Source organism: Planococcus citri, chromosome 1 (assembly GCF_950023065.1).
Source record: "Planococcus citri chromosome 1, ihPlaCitr1.1, whole genome shotgun sequence".
NCBI lineage: Eukaryota > Metazoa > Arthropoda > Insecta > Hemiptera > Pseudococcidae > Planococcus > Planococcus citri.
In genome coordinates this window covers 56,170,719-56,194,372 of record NC_088677.1, presented here as the reverse complement: position 1 = coordinate 56,194,372, position 23,654 = coordinate 56,170,719, and the positions used below count along the sequence as shown (strand labels likewise).

The window sequence follows — 23,654 nt, the reverse complement described above, 5'->3', positions numbered from 1 at the left end:
AACGTAAATTTTACAGGAGAGCGGCTTAAAGTTTACGTTTGTATTTTCACGTAATTTGAGTGTAAAAACGTGAAACTTCGCGTGGTGATGTAGTTTTCGACACTGTTTAGCAATATGTATATTGTTGAAAAACCCATGTTGCCTTGCAGTAGCGCTAGCCGCTTGGTTAAGGCACCCGCTCGCGGAGCGAAAGGTACCGAGATCGAGTCCCGCCTCCGGCACAAAATTTTTTCAAAATTTTTTTTTGCGATTTCTATTTTTACGAGTTGAATTTTTATAGAAAATCTAATTTAATCATTTTTTTTTTGCTTTTGAACAATGAATAATGAATTTTTGTGCAAACTAATAATTATTAAAAATGATTTCAATTGAAAATGAAAAATGAACTGGTCTCATTCGAATTTTCATGAAATTTTACATAAGAATCAAAAAAAAAAAAATTTCACCCAAGTTACCCTGAAAGAAAAATAAAATTTGATCAAAACCCTAAAATTCCATTTTTTTAAAAAATTGATTTTTCGACTTTACTCACTTAAAACGCGTGTAGCGCGCTTAAAAAGCACTCTACGGGTCTGGGATCGGTCTCATTCGAATTTTGACGAAATTTTACATAAAAATCAAAAATAAAAAAAATTTTGAAAAAATTACCCTTAGTACCCTTTTTCTAGACGCGGGCACATATGCACATGTGCTGCATAGGAGTGGTAAAAAAATTACTGGGAATTTGGACTACCAATTTGAAAAATATTCTGTCAAAGGATAATTGAAGCAAAACTTCAAATAAAGTTGTACAAGCTGCTGATTTTACACCTCAAGAATTTCAAGGTAAACCAGAAATCTTAGAAAAATTATGTAATAAGATGAGGCTGTTCTGATTGTATATTGGGGCACTGATTCTACACAATTTGATGAATGACAAAAAGTATGTTTAGGGAGTTTGTTTATTAATATGTTTTTTGATTAAAATAATAGTTATTATTTTTTGGAAATGATTATATACATATAATACCTATTATAATAGTATATTACATACCAAGTTCAATAATGTGGGTGATTATAAACGAGTGCGAATTGCAGGACGATTAAATTATAATGAAATTTTTTTTTCAATTTTTTTTTTCATTAAAACTATTGAATGTTAGTAAATTTATTTATTAATATTTCAATATTTTTAATGTAATTTTTTAAATCAATTTTTTCAATGTTCATCATTTCATATAGGTTTTTAGGTACTGGGTCCTTGCTATGCGAACATTAGCTTGCAAGGTAATTAACAATGAACAATGTCAGGTGATTCTGGATTCCAATGCCTCTACTGTTCGTACTTATCCTGAAACTTTTATTCAGAATGGCATAACTTTGTATGGCCCAGAGTTTGCAGTGTACAACGTCCACAATCTAATACATGCAGCGGATGATTGCCAAAGATTTGGACCTATTGATTCTTACAGCGCCTTTCCCTTTGAGAGTTTTCTTGGAAATTAAGGGTCATTTGACTAAGTGGTGAATTTTGAAGCAATTTTCCCAGGCGTGATTAGAATTTTTGAAATTTTGTTTATTGTTACATTGAGAGATTGGACTCCGAAGTAGGTATTGATTTATCATTTTAAAAATATGAAATTTCAATTCATTTATGAGAAAAATTGCGCTTCAAAATTCATCACTTAGCCACATGACCCTTGAGTAACGTCTATGAATACGGCCCTTAATTGTTTCGTGTGCTGTGTTATTTTACTTCGTTGTTAAATTTTATTCGAGTCAGAGAATTTATTTTCATAGGTGATGACCAGAAAAATTTCAAAACAAAAAACACTTTTTGATCAAAAACCTCGAAAAATAATGAAGAAAATACTATTCGATTTTAGGATCTATTGACTAATAATTTGTGTAATCACATTTCGACACAAGAAGTTATCAAAAATAAATACACCGAACTGCTTACCAGTAAAAATTATTTTCATGTGATTTGAATATCGATGTACAATTATTTTATTGAATTAATAAAAAATTTTATCATTTTAATTACAATTTTAATGAAATTATAGTTTCATTTAAAGGTCTTTTTGGGCTGTTCATGGAGAATCAATCACATTTAAGTACAAAATGATTACCCTTCATATTTAATTTCGTTTTGTGATAGTACCGACCCATTTTTGGACCTCAGAAGCCCCAATTTTAAAGTATGAATTTTTGTAGTATTTCTCCAATCATCAGCACTCCAAAAACTATTACATATACATCTTTTTTCAGCAAAAAAAAAAAAATGTCAAGCGTCAGACGGCTGAAACCTAAGAAAGAAAAAACACTTGGAAAACTAACAGGTAGGAAGAATGTCATAGAAGTACCCTCATCATAACACCACGAACTCTATCCAATTATCTTACTTCCGATTACAGTGAAATTCCCCAGCCACACCACATCAAAAATTAGTCGAAGGTAAGATTTGATCCGACTCATCACAACCAAGATATGTTATTGGCCGGATGAAACTCAGCCAGCCAATACCACGCCGTACAGGGTACTACTACTCCCCGGCAAACTTCGGCAACAGTTGGAAACTTGGCGAGAGTTGTGGAATTAAGCCCATGGGTAGCATCATTCATACAACGAAATAATAAACTCATACATTTGGCGTACGCTGAGCTGCCATTCTGAAAACTTTCAATTCCGCGTGCCACGGTAGCGATGAAAGTAAAAATTTCATCCAACTTCGCACTCCTGCCCCCCTCCTAGTCTTTATCTTCTCTTAGCCCATCAAACCACCCGACCAGCAACAACACACACTTTGACTTCGGTCTTTGTAAATTAACACAACACGCTAGCAACCCTTCATCTCGTGAAACAGGGTGTCCGACAAAACTTCAAAATAAAAAGCAGGAATTTGACAGAACTTTTAGCAAGACATTTTTCAAAAACTCGAGCGATTCAACAAAATGTTTTCAAAATTCCAGAAAAAAGAGAAATGAATTGAAAATTTGAAATTTGATTTTAAAAAAACAGGACTTTTTGATAAAAAGTGATACATTTGTAGAACCGTTAGACACCCTGTTAAACGACGAACTGGCCATGGCCAATTCTAAGCCACCAAAATTCACCTATCTAACCCATTTCGAGGGACGTGGATGTGTAACACGTACCACGAGGCAAGCACCAGTCGAACGTGCAACAACCGCAATCACACAGCCGTGCGCAGTTATACAATCAACAACAATAAATAACGAATAAGACAACGAATGAAACTAAAACCACAAAGATTAATTAGTACAACTGTAACTGAAACATCAAGCCAGCGTCGTTCTCCATAATATCCGAACTTTGCACTGCTCTGTTTCCCTTCTACTCGTCTACCTGTCGTAGGGTTGCATTTCCGCGCAATCCACATCTCTATTCTCTCGCCGCTTGTTAATATAGTAAAATTCTCTACGGTTAGTTAAACTAAATTCTCCATCGTAAAGATTGAGTTACGTTTACCAAGTTTACTCTCCTCTCTTTCTCATTCCATCGCTCGAGTCGTCTATGTGTACTTTTCTAGCATAGTTCTTCGTCCCGCATCACCATCGGTCTCGATGATCACACATAGTACGTACGTGTGCAAGTGCATCATCACCATCACCATCCTTATGCTCATCTTATAATATATACGAGAATGCCCATAACGTTGTCGGTGCCTAATATTTAACCGTTATCGTCGTCTATCTGTACAATAAATGCAATATTTCGTCACAGGTGAGTTATTTTCGCGTCGAATTTAATTAATTTCTGATTGCGAATCGTTCGGTTCTCGACGAAATCGAAAAACTCGTTAGTTATTAAATTGCACGCTAGTGTCGAGTGTACTCCACCCCGCGACACCAATACCCTCGTAGCAGCTACTGCATTACGAGATGCTATCGTCGATATAACGAGGATCGATCTCATCCAGGGTGAGTAGGACGTTTATAAAATTTAACCAGATGATTATTTTCCTCATCTTTTTTTTCCCTCCTTGATAATTTCGTTTCGTTTCCATTCGCATCGTACGATAAAACCGCATGTCGTGCTTTTAACTTCACTTCGTATCAAATAGACTACATATCAAGGACAGAAGTACGATTTTTCTATTTATAAAATTGCAAAAAAAAATTGCTCATCCAAGTGTCGTTTCAGAAAAATAAAAGAAACACATCACGTAATATTTTCGACCATTCCAGACAATAATATACGTAATATAATTTTTCTCACAACTTTTCGAACGAAGATTTTTTTCCAAAACAAAAAAATACAGATTCGAATGTATCACGAAATGTCTGCGAAAATGGAATTAAATTATCACCCTTCATTTTTTCTTCTTTTTTCATGTTTTCATTCGTATTTCAGTTTTTTTTTCTTTTCTTTCTTTTCTTTTTTTTTTTCATTGTAAGTTTTCTATATTTTAGAGAAAGGAAGATCGATTTCATTTGATTTTTTTTTCTATTCTTTTTACTGAATTTTTTCCATTTCTTTATTTTTAATTTTTTTCTCTTTTATGTACTTCTTTTTTTCATTTCTTTTTTCTTCTCAAAAAGTCAATTATTTCAAATTTGAATATAAAAAAAATGCAAAAGACAAATCATTAAAGAAGTTTTAATCAGTAAGTATTTTAATGAATTCACAGTACCTAATCGTAGATGTTTTGTTTTTTTTTTCTTCATAATTACACGTTAATTATTTTTATAAAATTATAGTACTTATTCAATTTTCATTTTTTTAAAATAAATTATACAATGTCATTCAATTTTTTACAACTTTTTTCCATTTTTTTCAAGCGAATTATTTTTTGTATCAAAATTTACATAACTCTTGGCAAATTTTTAGTTTTTAATTTTCTTTAAATTTTTATTGCAAACAACAGCAAAAAAAATTATCGAAAATAAGAATTATTCAAGATCGATTAAATCCCACACACCGTTCATACATTGTTTTTTCAACCAAAAAAATGATAAAAACAAAAAAAAAATAGAAAAATCGTTCTTTAAAAAATGAAAGATTGGCTCGTTCAAATTTAATCACCTGTTTTCACGTAGAAATGCAATCCTCTCGCCAGCTTCTGCTGACAGACAGTTTTAGCACAGTATCCCTCCCCTCGCCACTTCTTAAATGGAATCCATATGAATGTACCTAAACATGGTATTCACATATCTACACCTCTCATAATTAACCTTTGATTCTTTCTACCTGAATCAACTGAAGGCGATTGAAAATCAGATTACTCCGATGTCAATACACCATTGTACGTACAAAACTTCGATAATTCGAAGTCGTTTTACCACTGAGGTCATTCTACATACACAAATATTGTGTTGACCACAAGACACCATTGTAATATTCTTAACGTTAATGCTTAAGAATATCGACGAACGTGAGAGTAAATTGATGTCCAAATAGAAGAGGAAGGGAGGAAATACCCGCCAAACTAATCCCAAAGCAAACAAAGGAGGCGAGAGTGCAAAAAGAAACATTATTGTTAACGGTGAAGTGATAAGCATTTAATACATTAAAACACGAGCTCATTTACAATCAAAATAATTTGTATAAATATGACCCAAATAGGTACTTACATGAATAGTTGAAAAATGAATGTATGTGCTTCGGAGTAGGGTTTTTCAAAATCTCGAGTATTTTTTTCGCATTTTTTTCTACTTCTTTTTCATTTTATTTTATTTTTTTAAAATGATTTTTCCAAGAAGTTGCCAAGAAAAATCAGAAAATCTATCGAATAGGTACTGGACTCATCAATGATACATCTTCAAAATCTATCTCACAAGATTCAAATTCCTATTCAATGAAAATTTCTTTGAAAAAAAAAAAATCCAGAGATACTACATAGGTATTAACATGGAGTATCTTCAATTTATTTTTATTTTTTTATTTTTTCAACAATCATTTTGTCTCCAAAAACCAAGAAGATGACAATTTTAATAGAAACTCTTCGCTTTCTCATATCGTTCTATATTTTTTTCTCTACATTTTTTAAAATAGATATTTAAAATCAGACCAAAAATTTTCTTTCAAAGGAGGTACAAAACAGTACATCTTTTCACAAATTTTTCACAACATTACAATACATGTTTTTTTTTTTGCTACAAGTAGGTGATTTCTACATAAGCCAATTTCTTTCTTTTGCATAATTTTTTTCTCTCTTATACTTTATTTCTCAATTTTTCATTTCAACTTTTCTCAAAGTTCTCAAAATTCAAATTCATTTGTTTTTCAAACGGATCAATTTCTCCCTAAAAATACAGAAAACTTTCAACATAAGTATTTTTATTTTTTATTTTCTACGTTTTTTTTTTTTTTTTTTTTTTTTCAATAATAAAAAGTTACTCCGAGACCCATTTTTTTCGTCTCACCCAATTTTTTTATACTTTCCAGTCAGAATTTCTACTGTCTAAACAGACTCAAATTTTATTGCATGATGAGTTTCTTTCAGTAGGTAACTAAAATAAAATACACTGGTGAACATCTAGATGAATAGAGCAGGTAAGCAGTAATTTGTCTATGTTGTGAATTTTTCGCATTCCCTTTCCTTCAATGCCAAAAAAATCAAAAAAAATATCGTATTCAAACTTTTTTAATGCTTATAAGTTTTTTAACATTTGTTTTCCTGTCTTTCTTTCTTTCTTTCTGAAGAATTTTTACAAATCAATTTTCAAACCTGAATAATATTCATTTTTAATTTTTCAAAACAAGTTTTCATCTCGATTTGCCAATTACAAATCAAATTAATTTTTAGGAACAAATCATTTTTCTTCACATTGCTAATGCATTTTCTAATGACAACATATTTTTTTTTTCAAATTCAGCAATTTTTTCAATTTTATGAATTCGGATATTTTTTTAGGAGAAATAATCTGTTTCTAGAGGAACTACAAATCACATCTTTTTTTAAAATCTATTTTCATTTTTTCTATGTAGTTTTTTTTTTTTCGAGTTTGGACAACTATATTCATCAGGGCAGGCTGCTATTTTTCAACATATTCGCTACCTACCTGACTCTATTCTACGAAAAATCACAGCACTTCGCCCCCTTCACATGTAATACCTAAAAACTACGCCCTCATTTTTTCCTATACAACAAAAAGTCAAATTTCCAAAGCAGCGGTTAAATGCAGGACAGCCTGAGTTTTTCTGTGCCTTCTGACGTCTTGTTTTTTTCTCAATATTTACGTTTTTTTTACATTTTTTTACTAATCTTCTTGCTTTTGCTGCCTTTGCTCTCTTACTTTTATAATTTTTACGATTTAATCTATCTAAAATCTCTCTTGTATTTTAAAATGTCTTTTCATTGCGCTCATTGTGAAAAGCAATACAAATACAAATGCGATTTAAAAAAACATATTGTTAATAATCACTGTTGCTCGTCAGGTATTTTTTACTCTTCTTATTTTTCCTGATATTCAGATCTATTTATTTCGTAGTATTGCCTTCACAGTTGTTCTCTTCTACATTTCTATCTTACTAGCGGATGTGTTTTATGTTTCACTCACCTGTTAATCTCTTCATCTTATCCCTCCACAGATAGTTCTAAAAAGAAAAAGCGAGCGAAGATCAGAAGAATTATATGCGCTATATGCGAAAAAGATTTTGCTTTTATGAATGATTACTATGAACATCTAAAAATAAATCATGATATATGTGTAAACGTAGAAGAAAAGACCTTTGATTCAAACGATGGTAAGGTCTCTTAACCCACATTTCCTTCTTCCTGATGTTTGGTAGTTTAGTAATATAATAATTATGTTCCTGCAATCTACATTACTTCAAACATTTTATAATTATTCAACAGATTTTTTAATTTGGAAACAAAAAACAGAAAATGAAGCATGCTGCGACTATGTTGCGCTTTCAAAGAAGAAAAAACGAGCTGGTGGTTCTATAGTCAATTGGTTTCACTGCCACCGATCATACCATTTTCGCCGAAACAAGCCTAAGCCTATCAAAACTAAATCTAGAAAATCTAAAAGTCTTGGTACCAATAAAATCGGATATACTTGCCCATCGCAAATGAAATATACTGAACAGGGTAATAAGATCCATGTATCTTATTGTGGTACCCATCTTGGGCACAATGGGGAGCCAGCTCGGATGAGACTGAACCAAAATATTCGTACAACTATAGCTGGTACATAAGTTTGCTATCTACATCATCCCATCTTAAAACATTTTTTTTTTTTTTTTTTGAATTCAATATTTCATTCATCGGCAATAAATGATTACATTAATTACATTTTATTTATAGGAAAATTGGCAGATGGTGTTCCAGTTAAACGAGTACTCACTGACATTCGTAAACAGCTTTCATCAGAGGATGGTCCAGTCACACGTCTTCATTTACTGTCTCGGAATGATACACACAATATCAAAAGAAGTTTTGATATCCACTGCCCAATTCGAAGGCATACTGATGATTTTGCTAGTGTCAGTTTAATAGTAAACGATCTGAAACAACTGGAAGATGATCCTATACTGATGTTTAAAAAACAAAAAGAAGAATACCCCGGATTAAAAGCTGATGATTTTGTCTTGATTATGCAAACTAAATTTCAAAGGAAAATGCTGCAGAAATTTGGATCTCAAATGGTTACTATCAATGGTACCCATGGAACGAATAAATACAAATTTCAGCTTTACACCTTACTGGTTCTAGACGAGTGGAACGAAGGTATTCCCGTAGCTTTTTGTATAAGTAATCGAGAAGATGAGCAGATTTTCCGAATATTTTTCGAAAAAATTAAAGAAGCAGCTGGAATCGTATCTACAGAGATATTTATGAGTGATGATGCCCCTGCATTTATCAACGCATGGGAAAAAGTAATGGGAATGCCGAAACGAAGACTGTTGTGCCTTTGGCATGTACATAGAAACTGGACATTGAACCAAAGTAAAATTAATAATCCGAAAAAACAGAAGTTGATAATGACCTTATTACGAAGTATGTCAGAAGAACTAGATGAAGAGAAATTTAAACGAGAGTACGAGCATATGCTGTCACAGCTGCATGAAGATGAAGAAACTGTCGAATTTGCGTTATATTTACAGCGTCAGTACTCTAATAAAGTAAATGCATGGGCTCGCTGTTTTAGAAAACATGTGCCAGCACATACTAACATGCATCTCGAATCATTACATCGTGCAATGAAGTACTATTACATGGATGGACAAACATGCATTCGTCTAGATGAATCAATAGATGCACTTCTGAATATAATTCGAGATAAAAAATTCGATCGTTTGCGAAAATTCTGTAAAAATACACCTTACAAGAAGCAAAAACAAACTGAAGAACGGCACATTAGAAGTATTGACTTTTTAAATGCAACAGAAACAAAGATCAACATGCACGAAGATGAAAATTCTTGGATCGTAAATGATAAATACGTAGTTACTCGAATTCCAGATGTCCCTCATATCTGCTGCCGGCGAACTTGTGAAAAATGCGCGATTTGTATCCATATGTACTCTTGCAACTGCATTGATAACTCAATCAGTTATTTCATTTGCAAACATATTCACGCTTGTGTAATGAGGTATACAGTGCCAACAAATTTAGAAATCGCCTTACCAATACCAGAAGTAGACGTAGAAATTGGATATGAAACAGATATACCACGAACAATCTATCGAAATGAAGATACCTACGACTTGGAAAAAGAAATGAACTTGAAAAATGATCTCATTCAGGGATTCATACAAACTCGTAAACTAGGAGGTTCGGAAGATTACAAAACAATGATAAAATTACAAGACAAAATGATAGCTTTATACCAGTCAATGGATAAGCCAAAATGCGTAGATAAGACGACAAAAGTACAGAAGCAAAGCTTTTTTCCAACAAGGAAATGCACCAAAAAAAGCAAGCCAACCACATCATTACCGTATGTGTCCAATGAGCATAGACAAATCTTGCAAAATGGTCTTCTAAGAGGAGAAGAAGAGGCAGTGAATGTTCACGTAGATAATGATCACGAGTATTATATAGCTGTTTCAGCTTCAGCAGATCAATAAAATAAGATCGAGAATACAAGCCACAGAATATTTATTATTAAAAATATTATAATAAATTAAAATAAAAAAAACGTATCCAAAATAGCGTATGTAAGAACTCTTTTCAGCAACAGAGCAATATCAGAGATAGCAAAGAAAGATTCTTATCAAAAAACAATAACAAAAGGCACAGAGAGAGAGGCAGAAAAAAACTCAGGCTGTCCTGCATTTAACCGCTGCTAATTTCCAAGGCAATTTCCCTCCCAGCCAATTTTCAACTTCTGTTGAACGATACGAAATCAAACCCGACACTTAAAAAAGCCATTCCCAATCAAATACATAAAACGTTAATAAACTTTGAATATCCTCAATTTTGGTATCGATAACATTCCATCATCGCAAATCTATCGAAAGAACCCCCTACGTAATCGTTACAAATTACCATTTCGATTTTCGAAAAGTCAAATAAAATTGGCGTATATAAATATAACACGCCTACACAACCGCCGTCTGAGCCGAGAGCTCGTATACTTATCAACGATATGGCGTCTGGTATAGGTACTCGACGATGAAGCGCGAAAAACCCCACCTTAATAACCCACCATCGGGACGACGCAAACCCCATAACCGTGATTCAATTACCTAACACAAGATTTTAATCTCGAGCACCTATATCTTAGGTGTAATACTGGAAGCGATAAAAAGAAGAGAGAGAAACGTAGAAATTGAGACAGGCATCTTACGAGTATACAGCACATCTGCACGTTCGGTAGGTAGGTAAGGTATAAGTCGGCTTACTCATCGACGATGTGCGAACTCATCTCGAAACGCGAACACGAAAAAGAAAAGTAATAAAGAAAATACGATTACCTTTGTCGGGATTTATGAATTACTACGCCTGACAAGCTCGTTTAATTTCAACTTTATCCGACACTTTGTACGAACGCGGATGTGAAAATTAAATCTTTCGTTTCTTCTTCCTTTCTTCCTCACTTCTTCTAGCATCTCTAACACGGGCGGCGGTGGTAGCAGAAGCAGTACCAAAAACCAAAGCTTCTGCTAGCACCGCTGTATCCGAGCAAAATCTCTCAAAGGGGATGAAAAAAAGTATTAGTCAATCTCTCGTTTTGTGTTTCAGATTCGACGAAAGAAAATTTCGATGAAACGGACGCTTGTTGCAACGTTATGGGCATCACTCGTTCTAGTCGCAATGAAAATTGTAACTGGAGTTTCGCTGTCTCTTATGCCAGCATTGACACCGCCCGAGGCGACGACGACGACGATGATGACACGGAATCAAAAATGGAAATATCTTCCCGTTTGTAACCATGAGGGAAATCACATCAAATGTACAGCTGTCGTCCACGAATACATCGTCGACGACGACAATGAAACATCATCGTCGCCTATTCCTCTACATTCGGACTCGGATGACGACTACGACGACGATGACTCGACGAGTAAGATAAATCATTATTTCATTCGATGACAATCGAAGCGAATATACAAAACGTTGGAAATTAAAGTTCTGACCTAGCTGTCAATTTCCATCATCACGTAGGCGAGCCTCGAGCTTTTCCCATCTCCTCTTTCCCTCCTCGTCGTGTACACGTTTCATCGAAATTCGTCCACTTTTCGTTATTATTTTCACAGCCTGTATTTTCGTCACACGTACTGTATCAAAAAAGAAAGTCTGCACAGTGCACATATACGATGAGAAGTAATAACGTACCCGAGGAGGAGCACGACGAGGAAGGGACCGAGAGTTGACTTTAATCGCAAGCAAACAATTTCGCGCGGAATTACCTTTTAATGCCGAGTTTTTCCTCCTTAGGTTTTTATATAGGCTGGTTCGAGGGCGATGTTATCCCAGATAATGAGAAAATCAAACAGCAGAAATTCTCTCAGGATCAGCAAAATGATGATGATGGTGATGAGAACGACGATGACGACCATGTCGGCCATGATTATGATATGAAACAAACGCACAAATTAGGCCTGTATACCACCTTCTTTCGAGTAATTTCTGCCCTGATTACTATGAAGATATCTTTCGTAGATGGCTTCAACCAGATAATGACACTTTTACGTAATATTTTCACCTTATACCGAACAACCTGCGAGTTTATCGAGAAATTACGAAAATGTAATATTTGTTGGAAAATATAAAGACTTTTTTTACGGTGCGATTTTGCGTTTTTTGTTTTCTACATAATGTTGTTGTTGTTGATATTTTATAACTTGCGCACGGCGCAGCTATGAGATCAAAAACTTGAGCAGAATTTATACGTCGAGGGGTCTCTTCCCTCTGCATCGGAACGAAGTGGTGGTACTCGATTCTAGAAACTGGATCTTTCGTCACACGAATGATTTTTTTTTTTTTTTTGAATTGTATTAATCCTTAAAGGCCCAGGTGAATCCTGGAATGCGATGTAAAAATGCTTCAGTTTACTTGAATTATATCAACACCAGTATCACTTCGACTCATAGTTCGCCCCCCCCCCACAGCCCCATAAAACCTTTTCGGAAAAGATGAACTTATTTAATTGATTATCCCACAATAGGGGTGCGAAAAGTATATTACGCGATTATATTGTTAGCCAAAGGCAAAAAAAATAAGCTAAGCCATCCGAATCTCCTGTCGAGTCGAATGCTGCCGAATCCGAATCTGTGCGGAAGAAAGATATTGGTAAGTATGGCAAATGTTTTTTCAATCTTCAAAAATTACCATTTTTTTAAAAAACTTTACCTACTATTTTTTAATCTTTTTTTTCATCTTGATGTGGATTAGGTATACTTCGACACGTATTGAATGCCCAGCCTAGTAACATGCCGAAGCAGAAAAGTTCGACCAGTAATATTCGTGCCGAAACGATTGTTCTCTTGAATGCTTACCTCGACGAAAAAAAAATAAGACATCGATGACCTCGATAATCCGCTACTGTACTGGTTTGAATACGACCGTTTACCCGAGCTCAAAGATCTTGCTCTAAAAGTTCACTCTGCTCCATCAACCTCCGCTCCAAGCGAAAGAATTTTCTCAGGTACAGATTTAACAATTTCGAAAAGAACTAGGTTAACTCCGGAGCATGCCGAAGAGCTGGTTTCGATCAACAAAAACTCCTTCGTTTTTGAGTAAAAAAATGATTCGCTTTAGATTTAGAATAAAAACTTGTTTATTTTAGAAATTAAGATTAAGAACTCGTTTGTCGTTTGATTTCAAATTTCGAGTAAAAAAATCGTTTGTTTCAAATAGTTCACTTTTGAATGAAAACTCGTTTTTTTTTTTTTTTAGATTAAAAGCTCGTTTGTTTCCGAATCTTTCGAGTAAAAAAAATCGTAACTTGTTTATTTTAGAAATTTAGATTAAGAACTCGTTTAATTTCGAATTTCGAGTAAAAAAATTGTATATGTTTTAAATTGTTCACTTGAATAAAAACTCGTTGTTCTTTTTAGATTACCTAACAGCTCGTTGTATTTCGAGTAAAAACAATATTGATTTATTACCTTAATTCTTACCCCTAAGATTAGATTTTATTGTTATAATTTTAGTCCAAGAGCTATACCACTGCGATTGGGCCGAAATAACTGAAAGCTAGGGATGGTCTCAAAAGTTGGTATACATACCCCTATTTTGAAAACACTTGGTCTGCCGATCCGCAGCTGCTGCTTTAAAGCTCAGTGAAAGCTCTAAAGTTCAAAATTTTTCTAAACTTTCAGCTGAGAAAACTGATGGCTAAAATTGGTGCCTAATTATAGCATTTTTCACGCTGAATCCGAATATATCGGTCTGCCGACCCATAAGTGCCGCCAAAGCCCCGCCAGACTGGGTCAAAAGGGGAGCAAATTTGACAAATTTCATGTTTTTGGGCTAAATTCTCATAAAAAGCTACAAAATCGGGTTAACAATTATTTTCATGCAGTTTAACGGAATGCTCTATGTCTAAGATGATTTTCAGGCACCAAAATTTTTCAAAATTTTCATTTTTTGTGGGGTGGAGCGTGAGGGGAGTATTAATGAATTTAGCAAATATGGCCTTGTGATATATCAAAATGTATGTTTTTTGGGCCGTAGAATTCAATTATGGCAATATTTTTCACATTGGAGGACAATACAGTCAAAAAACATATTTTGATGTATCACAAAGCCGTATTTGCTGAATTCATTAAAACTCCCCTCACGCCACACCCCCCAAAAAATGAAAATTTTGAAAAATTTTGGCGCCTAAAAATTATCTTAGCCATAGAGCATTCCATTAAACTGCTTGAAAATAATTTTTAACCCGATTTTGTAGCTTTTTATGAGAATTTAGCCCAAAAACATGAAATTTGTCAAATTTGCTCCCTTTTTGACCCAGTCTGGCCGGGCTTTGGCGGCACTTATGGGTCGGCAGACCGATATATTCGGATTCAGCGTGAAAAATGCTATAATTAGGCACCAATTTTAGCCATCAGTTTTCTCAGCTGAAAGTTTAGAAAAATTTTGAACTTTAGAGCTTTCACTGAGCTTTAAAGCAGCAGCTGCGGATCGGCAGACCAAGTGTTTTCAAAATAGGGGTATGTATACTAACTTTTGAGACCATCCCCAGCTTTCAGTTATTTCGGCCCAATCGCAGTGGTATAGCTCTTGGACTATTTGTTCCTTTATGAATTAAAAATCGTTTATTACGATTAAAAATATTGATTTTGATTGTATTACCTTAATAATGTACTTGGTGCTTTTTTGTTGCTTTGTGCAGTTTTTTTTAAAAAAATAAAATGTCACCAAAATTCTGTCTTATTTTTTTTCAGTTTTTTGTAATTTGAAAAGATTCTAATTTCTGAATTCTGAGTGATTCTATCTGATTTTCTTACAAATTTTCCAACATATATTTTCGCTTCATTTTATGCAAATTTTCTGAAAATTTTTTCAGTGTTTTGTTTTACTGTCACTTTATTGAGTGTACTTTTGAACGATGCTTTATTCAGGTGTTGTTAAATTTCGTTGAAATTTAATCAATTTTTTTTTTGGTAATTTCGAATAATTTTATTACTGTTTCCGTGTATTTTTATTCTTCTTTGTGCAGGTTTATCAAATTTCACCGAATTTTACCATACCTACATTTTGAACAGTTTCTATTAATTTTGAATGGTTTTGATGCATTCTGAGTAGGTTGACAAATTCTACTAAATGTGTGCTAAATTAGGACAATTCTGCTAATATAAATATGTCAAAAAATTCATTAAAAATTGAAAAAAAAGGTGTTGTTTTTTCCCCTTTAATGGAATCGATACCAATCGATACTATCGATACTTTTCACAAATCTATTCGATACTATCGATACCAAATTTTTTTGATACTTCGCACCATTATCCCACAAATCCGACAAAGCAAATAATCCAATTGGGTCAATTTTGGAACTGTAAGATATGGTTTCATTCGATGTAATGAGTGAGTGAAAGCGTACTTCGGATGAACATCACACCCCTTTTTGAGGGACAAACTTCGACAAAAATTGAGATAAAATATGGGGACCAATGCTCCATTTTTGGATGAAAACATTGGTTGTTTTGCCTTCATAAAATGAGATCAGAAGACGAATGAGCAGGGTGCAGCAGAGCGTTTTTTTCACAAAATTGATCCGAAAAACAGATTATAAATAGTATGCCTAGTAAGTAATATGGGAAAACTCTCAAGTAGATTTAAACGACACAAGTAGTCCAAGTTTCCAACACTTGGTTGCATGTTTGAGAGGCCGCGCCATTATTTACGGGTTGGTCCAAGGTGTGAACCCCAACACCAATCAAAGCGTTTGAAATTTTCATTTGATTTTTTTCTGATAATTTTGAAATAGTCATTCGCGTGGATTTTCAGGTAAGTAAATCCTATGCTCCTTAAAACGGGTTTTCGGACGGGAGGTCCGTTTTCTGAATCGCCCTCACATCTCATTATCAAAACTGAAGAACTCAAATTCAATACTCAATTAAGCATACACAACTTTGAAGTTCGTGTCAACTCTAGCAACACCAATTTGCCAGCACTCTTGTATAAAATCTTCAAACCCAGACATCACTTTACACCTACTTCCATTTAGCTTACACCAGAATTCACTCGACTTTCTCCAGCACCACATCTTTACTCTCTCAAACTATAAGGCGGCGTTGCGTTGAATCGATGCAATGCCGCGAAAAAGGCACCTAAATTAGAAGGATACCACCCCTTCAGCGCCATTACCACCAAAATGCGAAACAGAAGGACGTAGGGAGCATCGCAGAAACTATAATACTCCTAAATTAATCCTGTTCACTAAACTGTACGTAATAAGATTTTCTTAACGGAGCCTCCGCACTGTACCCGCCTTCCCAGCTGCGTTCAAATTCGCAATATCGCCTGCTGAACTGTAATTTCTATCAATTTTCCAAATACACACAACACGACGCGATGGTAAATCGCTTCGCGTCGCGTCGCGCCGACTAAAAATTACGCGTAGTGTTCGCGTTCGAATAACATGGCGTGGGAAATTGAATTCTCTCTGAGCTGTATTCTCGTATTTCGGGGATAGGTTTAAATGAAACACGATACTACATTACAGATATTATAACGCGTACAATACACCAACGCTCTTCCAAATTCCACTACTTTCTCTCTGTTTCTCGTACACAGAACTTTGAAAACTCGCTGCATAAATGGCCGTAAAATTCAACCGGCATTGTACCAGTACAACATGGAACTGCTGAAAACACAATTATACACACTCGTATGTAATGTTGTTCGAAAACACCCAGTAGCCTGAATCTTGTTACGTTTTGAAATTACATTAGAGTCAAAAACCCTGTTGAAATCTAAGTCGTTCCAGCAACAATTCCACCAGCCCACATAGCTCATCTATCCCCTCCCCAAAAAAAAACTCCAATTTGTACCCTTAAATACCCAAAAGATGTATCATTCCGTCTCTTCCTACAGCTCATTTTTCAACTACCTCACGCAGACCCATATGCGTAAAAAGTACGAGGCGACGTGATGTGGTACTTTTCAAAAAGAAAATTACGTACGTTACAAGCTAACCTAACCCTTGCATAAGGTCAACTTTTATCGCCCTTCTCTGCACCCTACCACCGAGCTAGGCACTTCTATGTAAAAACTTACACGTAAATTAACGAAATAATCAAGATTTATTTCCGCCCAAGCCTCGACGTTAATTACCGAGCACCAAAGCGTACATTATTAACGCGAACCCGGATCTAAACAGAGCGAGGAAAATCGTAAGTTTTTCTGCAGATATGAGATCTTCAACAACAGCAACAGTTCGAGTACAAGTACTCGAATGATGTTTTTAAAAATACTGTGAGTAGGTATTTATGGAGGGTTCTAAGTCAGGAGCATAAGGAGCAACTTATACCCTAGCTTAGAACTCTATCGAGGGCCCCTTGTAAGCTGTCTGAGAGAAACAATCACAAGATCGAATATTCGGTTTTTACCTGCAGTTTAAGAAAACAAATGGCCGAAAAATAAACGATCCGAGTAGCTACTTCAAAAATGAATCTTTCAGGACTTTCTGTAAGGAAAATGACTGTTTCAATTATCATTCATTTTTAATTTTTTTTATCACTGATGGGCATAATCGAAATTATCAATGGTCATATGTTATCAACATCAGTGCGTAATTTTAACACGTTTTTCACTCTTCTCCACATACCATAAATATATTCATTTTCAATACATTTTAATTTTTTTGCATTTACTTTTATACCCTTGCTCAGGTATTTTTTAACATTTTACTCGTTTTTTGCTTGTTTTTTCTAGCAATTTCACACAGTTGAATCTCTTTGAAACATATTTTTTCCTGTCGTAATTCGCGTTATTTTTAATATACCTACATTTCATTCGATTTTCGGGGGCGTTTTCATTTTTTTAATGTTGTAATTCGCGTTTTTATAATTTTTTTGAACGTATTTTCCCCTGTGTACATTTTCTAAAGTCGTAATTCTCGTAATTCAATTTTTTTGGCCTACTTTTTATTCATTGTAATTTTATTTATTTACTTACCTGATTTTATTTGATTTTTTTTCAGAATACTTCTCTACAAATTGAAGTCAACTATCCAGAGATGGCGGAGGACGTCAATGTCCAAGATATTTACAATACTGTGAGTTTCAATTTATTTAAAATTTTGTAGAATATATGTATATTATTTTTCAACAGATTGAAGTCGACAGACCAGAGATGGTGGAGGACGTCAATGTTCAAGATATTTACAATACTGTGAGTTTCAATTTATTTAAAATTTTGTAGAATATATTATGTATATTATTTTTCAACAGATTGAAGTCGACTGACCAGAGATGGTGGAGGACGTCAAAGTCCAATATATTTACAATACTGTAAGTTTTAATTTATTTAAAATTTTGTAGAACATATATTATTTTTCAACAGATTGAAGTCAACTGTCCAGAGATGGTGGAGGACGTCAATGTCCACCAGAGATGGTGGAGGACGTCAGTGTCCAAGATATTTACAATACTGTAAGTTTTAATTTATTTAAAATTTTGTAGAATATATGTAAGTATATTATTTTTCAACAGATTGAAGTCGACTGACCAGAGATGGCGGAGGACGTCAATGTCCAAGATATTTACAATACTGTAAGTTTTCAATTTATTTAAAATTTTGTAGAATATATGTATATTATTTTTCAACAGATTGAAGTCGACAGACCAGAGATGGTGGAGGACGTCAATGTTCAAGATATTTACAATACTGTGAGTTTCAATTTATTTAAAATTTTGTAGAATATATTATGTATATTATTTTTCAACAGATTGAAGTCAACTGTCCAGAGATGGTGGAGGACGTCAATGTCCACCAGAGATGGTGGAGGACGTCAGTGTCCAAGATATTTACAATACTGTAAGTTTTAATTTATTTAAAATTTTGTAGAATATATGTAAGTATATTATTTTTCAACAGATTGAAGTCGACTGACCAGAGATGGCGGAGGACGTCAATGTCCATGATATTTACAATACTGTGAGTTTCAATTTATTTAAAATTTTGTAGAATATATGTATATTATTTTTCAACAGATTGAAGTCGACAGACCAGAGATGGTGGAGGACGTCAATGTTCAAGATATTTACAATACTGTGAGTTTCAATTTATTTAAAATTTTGTAGAATATATTATGTATATTATTTTTCAACAGATTGAAGTCGACTGACCAGAGATGGTGGAGGACGTCAATGTCCACCAGAGATGGTGGAGGACGTCAGTGTCCAAGATATTTACAATACTGTAAGTTTTAATTTATTTAAAATTTTGTAGAATATATGTAAGTATATTATTTTTCAACAGATTGAAGTCGACTGACCAGAGATGGCGGAGGACGTCAATGTCCAAGATATTTACAATACTGTAAGTTTTCAATACCGTGAGTTTCAATTTATTTAAAATTTTGTAGAATATATGTAGGCATATTATTTTTCAACAGATTGAAGTCAACTGTCCAGAGATGGTGGAGGACGTCAATGTCCAAGATATTTACAATACTGTAAGTTTTAATTTATTTAAAATTTTGTAGAATATATGTAAGTATATTATTTTTCAACAGATTGAAGTCGACTGACCAGAGATGGCGGAGGACGTCAATGTCCAAGATATTTACAATACTGTAAGTTTTCAATACTGTGAGTTTCAATTTATTTAAAATTTTGTAGAATATATGTGAATTTAGTTTAATTATAGATACTTCAGCTGCGTTGATTTTCAAGGTTCATCAAGAAATTCTAAATATAGATACCTACTTACATTTCGACCATGTTCTTCCTTATTTTCAAATTTTTAATTGAAAAAAATGGCCACAAATAAGGGTACTTTTATGATTAAGATGACAAATTATGTACACAGTCTCAATCGACGAAGAAACTTAGACATGGAAATTAATTATTTTATATTGATTAATTCCCATATTCATAAAATTTAAAAAGTATGTTTGAAAGTTTATCAAGAAATTAAAAATCGGCAATGGAACGAACGCCGTTCGAGCTACGCCCCAGTGAGGGCATTTTAGGAGATCCACCTTCTGCTCCACCAACATCTGTGATCACCTTCGACACCTCAGCGCTTGAACCGTTCATCAAACAATCATTGTCTACAGTTCGAAGTTTAATGGCAAAAGCCTCCGCCACGCTTTGCTCACCAAAGCGTCCATGACCCAAGTTCAACAAATGGAGGAACTTGGTGTGGAACTGTGACTATTACCATTTCGCTGTCGACTTCATGCGGTCTAAGGACGACACTGCAGAAGAATTTAAATCACGTCGCACTCGAAAAAGTTTAAGCAACGTCAATTTCAAAGAAATTTGTTCTTTAATTTCTAAAGAACAAAGTTGAAATCTTTCCTCATGAGACACTAATTACACTGACATAAAGGAAGATACAAAAAATATTAATATAATATGTTGAGATATCTACAAAAGTTACACCAAAAAGAGATTTCAGCGGTAGGCAATCGCTGGGGCTTTTGAGTGTCAACTTGACGCGTATAACAACCCTGCGGCGCTTGAAACCATTTATATCGACGATTTGAAGGCCATTCCTGAGGCCTTCGATGCCTACAGGCTTCTTGAAGTGACCAAAAAAGTGAGAACATCTTACACATCTGTCGAGAACTTGGCACGAGATGAACGAATAATAAATAAGAATTGATCAACAGAAGAAGCAACCAAATTGACTGACTTTCAGTTGAGTTCTGATTGGTTCTCCTATTGTGATCGGGTACAATTCAACTCGCCAAGTCTTCCCGACAGCATGTCTAAAAGATGTTCTCACAAGTCACGAGTAGGGACGTTTATACCTCAACGTCCTCATGGTATCATCGTAAACAATCTTTGAAACAACCTGTACATTGATTTGCAGCTATTTCAAAATAAAATTCAAATATTTTCCGATGCACCAAACAATCTGAGTAAGTAATGTTTTATTTGCTTCCCTTGTCTCAACGCTCAGCGCTTTTATTTCGATACGCCTTTATCCAGAGAATCAACCAGGCGCTATCCTGGCGAGAACCCCGAAGTCGCAGCGGGTCCATCACGAGATTCACCGGCGAATACTAGGAAGAAGAGCATGCTCTATAAGACGATCAACGAGCGCCGATTGACTGCGCTGGGCCAGTCAGTACGATTGCTGGCGCGATTCGTTGAAAAGTTATACTTGATCAATCTGAGCTTCGGCCCAAACAAAAACTACAATGAATACTTAATCCTTAGAAAGTTGCTAAGTGCAAACACATAATTTACACCAGACTTACCTCTACCACCTCGCACAAAGACCAACTTGAGAAAACTGCATTCAAACAATTAAATTTTGATCGCATTGTAAAAGAGTAGAGGTACCTACTACCTACTACCTAGCTAAATAACTTTCGACGATAATGAAACTTGAACCAATTCGAATAAGAAAACTTACGAATAACTTGGAAAGTGTTCAACAATATCTGCGCTCAACTTGGCGATACCCGCAATGGTACCTACCGATAATGACAATTAATTGAACGTGAGGAGGGTCGCTGAAAACGAGCACTCGAGGCGAGCGGAACTTTTAACGTTATTCATATCTAAATAATAGCTTATTCGTTTCAATAATGCGGAGATAATCATCGTGGTCTTTTGTGCAAGGCAAGACACAAAGGTACGCATTCTGCCACATGACGCTCCGCAGCATCGTCTTTGAATTGGGCAATCGTCCAATAAACAGCTAATTACTCGATTAAACAAAATGTCACAGTAATAGGTCATTTTTTTTTTAAAAATCAACGCAGGTATTCATCTTTTTTGTTTAATTCGTCTTCTTTGTCGAGATGATTTTTGTAGAGAAAATTTGTCTTCGTAATTGAAGTACGAATTTATATTTTACACATACCTACCTACTTTACTACCTACCTACCTAAATATGTGCTTTATTGTTCGCTTTTATTACAGATTTTATCGAACTTGGAATCCAACTCCTCGCCTTTAAATACTTCGGAAGTAATAGAGCCTCAAGAGCGTTCGACCTACCTAGTTAGTTGGTACAAGGGAATTTTCTGCAAAAAAAATCACCACTGTACAATGATCAACTTTTACCTACTTAATTTATTAATTTTGAGAACACTGCGAACAGATTCTAAATCTTCAAGCAACAAGCACACCAATACGTGGCACTCCAATAGATCGAAGTGAAGAGATCAAGTAAGTCTAAAATTACCAACTGTGAGAAGTAGGTACCATGGTGCCTACTTTTTTCATAAATTTATATGGGCTACTTTTCTTATAAGTTATAAATAATATTGATCAGTTGGCCCATTTTTTTTTTTTATTCTCAGGTTGTTCCAACCATTAACAGTACGGGCTGAAATTGGCTTAGCTACAATCATTCAATTTCAAATCCCACCCTTTTTATCACATTTTAGGCATACATAGGTCATTATCCTTACTACAGGTTAATTCCTCTAATACTGACAATGAGCAAAAGACTCTCGAAGATGTTTTGAAAAGTTTGGGAAGAGGAGATGATCTATCGAAGAAAGGAAAACGAAAACCCACAACAACTAGTTTTTTACCAGTCACCACAGCAGAAAAATGGCGAGAAATTGAGACACTATTCGATTATGTGTGTGTGGCACGAGAGAGTGAGTGGACGAGGCGGCACTGAAATGGCCTCCTGCATCTGGAATGCAATAAACTCTAATAAATTGTCAACAAGGAAGCACCACTTGGTGGTATACAGCGATAACTGAGCAGGCCAATTAAAGACCAGGATGATCAATTCTAGGTGGCGGGTTCAAATTTTGAGACAACGATGGCGGAAAATCGTCATAAAATGTCTTTTTCTATCTACATATAGGGAATGATATACATATCATGTAGTCGTATTATACCGTCACAACGATAGAAAGACTACAAAAGTATGCCAAGAGAGGGAATGGAACGAGGAGGAAAATTTACAGTTCCATCTGTGACCGTATAGCATAGAATACGACGAAAGTTGGTGTCAAAGGCAGCTGTATACACTCGCCCAGCTAGCTAATGTGTTAAACCGTATGCTTTACGCCCTTTATTTGGTCTGCCATTTGCGTACCCTAGCTATTTTGTTGTATGTACGTATAGTCGAATATGAGAATATGTATTAGTATGCGTCGCGTCGACGTGTACATGTGTTTGTGTACATGTATTAAGTATCACAGCACAGTATGCTAGTGAGGCAGCAGTGAATACGACCGAGGACGTCGACTGGTGCTGATTCTTGCCGGAGAATTTATGCTTTTCTCGCCGTGGCGGCAGCTTTAACGTTTCTCTTTTCACTCTACATTCTGTTAAGTCGCTGTAGGTCTACGCTATATGTATGTATGTACTATGATATACACAAATACGTACATTTTGGCGCTTATATGACTGTATAGCGCCCATATACGTATCAATTCTCGCGTTTTGAAATTTTGTTTCGCGAATGGTGCAAAATCCGACGGGTATTATTAAATCATTTATCACTTAAGGCGGCGTACGTTGTCGTTTGAGTGTCGAGAGTTGGGACGCAGTATATACTACACACAGTAGTTATATCATGCAACTGAACGCAGCAGCATACCGAGGAAAAAGAGCAAGTGGCGGTATAGTAGCGGTTTTGTGGAGTTTCTTAG

At 34.8% G+C, this 23,654-nt stretch overlaps 2 protein-coding genes and 1 long non-coding RNA gene across 3 annotated transcripts in view; 2 read left to right on the top strand and 1 right to left on the bottom strand.

Annotated features, from left to right (window-relative positions):
• Nucleotides 1–23,654, bottom strand: part of mib1 (mind bomb 1) — a 327,741-nt gene that overhangs the window by 242,307 nt on the left and 61,780 nt on the right. The window lies entirely within an intron of this gene.
• Nucleotides 3,648–11,673, top strand: LOC135832990 (uncharacterized). The gene is made up of 2 exons (XR_010556397.1): nt 3,648–3,923; nt 11,141–11,673. It is a non-coding gene; the product is annotated as an uncharacterized LOC135832990 (long non-coding RNA).
• On the top strand, nt 8,169–10,223 carry LOC135832989 (uncharacterized). The gene has a single exon (XM_065346563.1). The coding sequence runs from the start codon at nt 8,488–8,490 to the stop codon at nt 10,021–10,023; it is 1,536 nt and encodes a 511-aa protein (XP_065202635.1). The 5' UTR covers nt 8,169–8,487; the 3' UTR covers nt 10,024–10,223.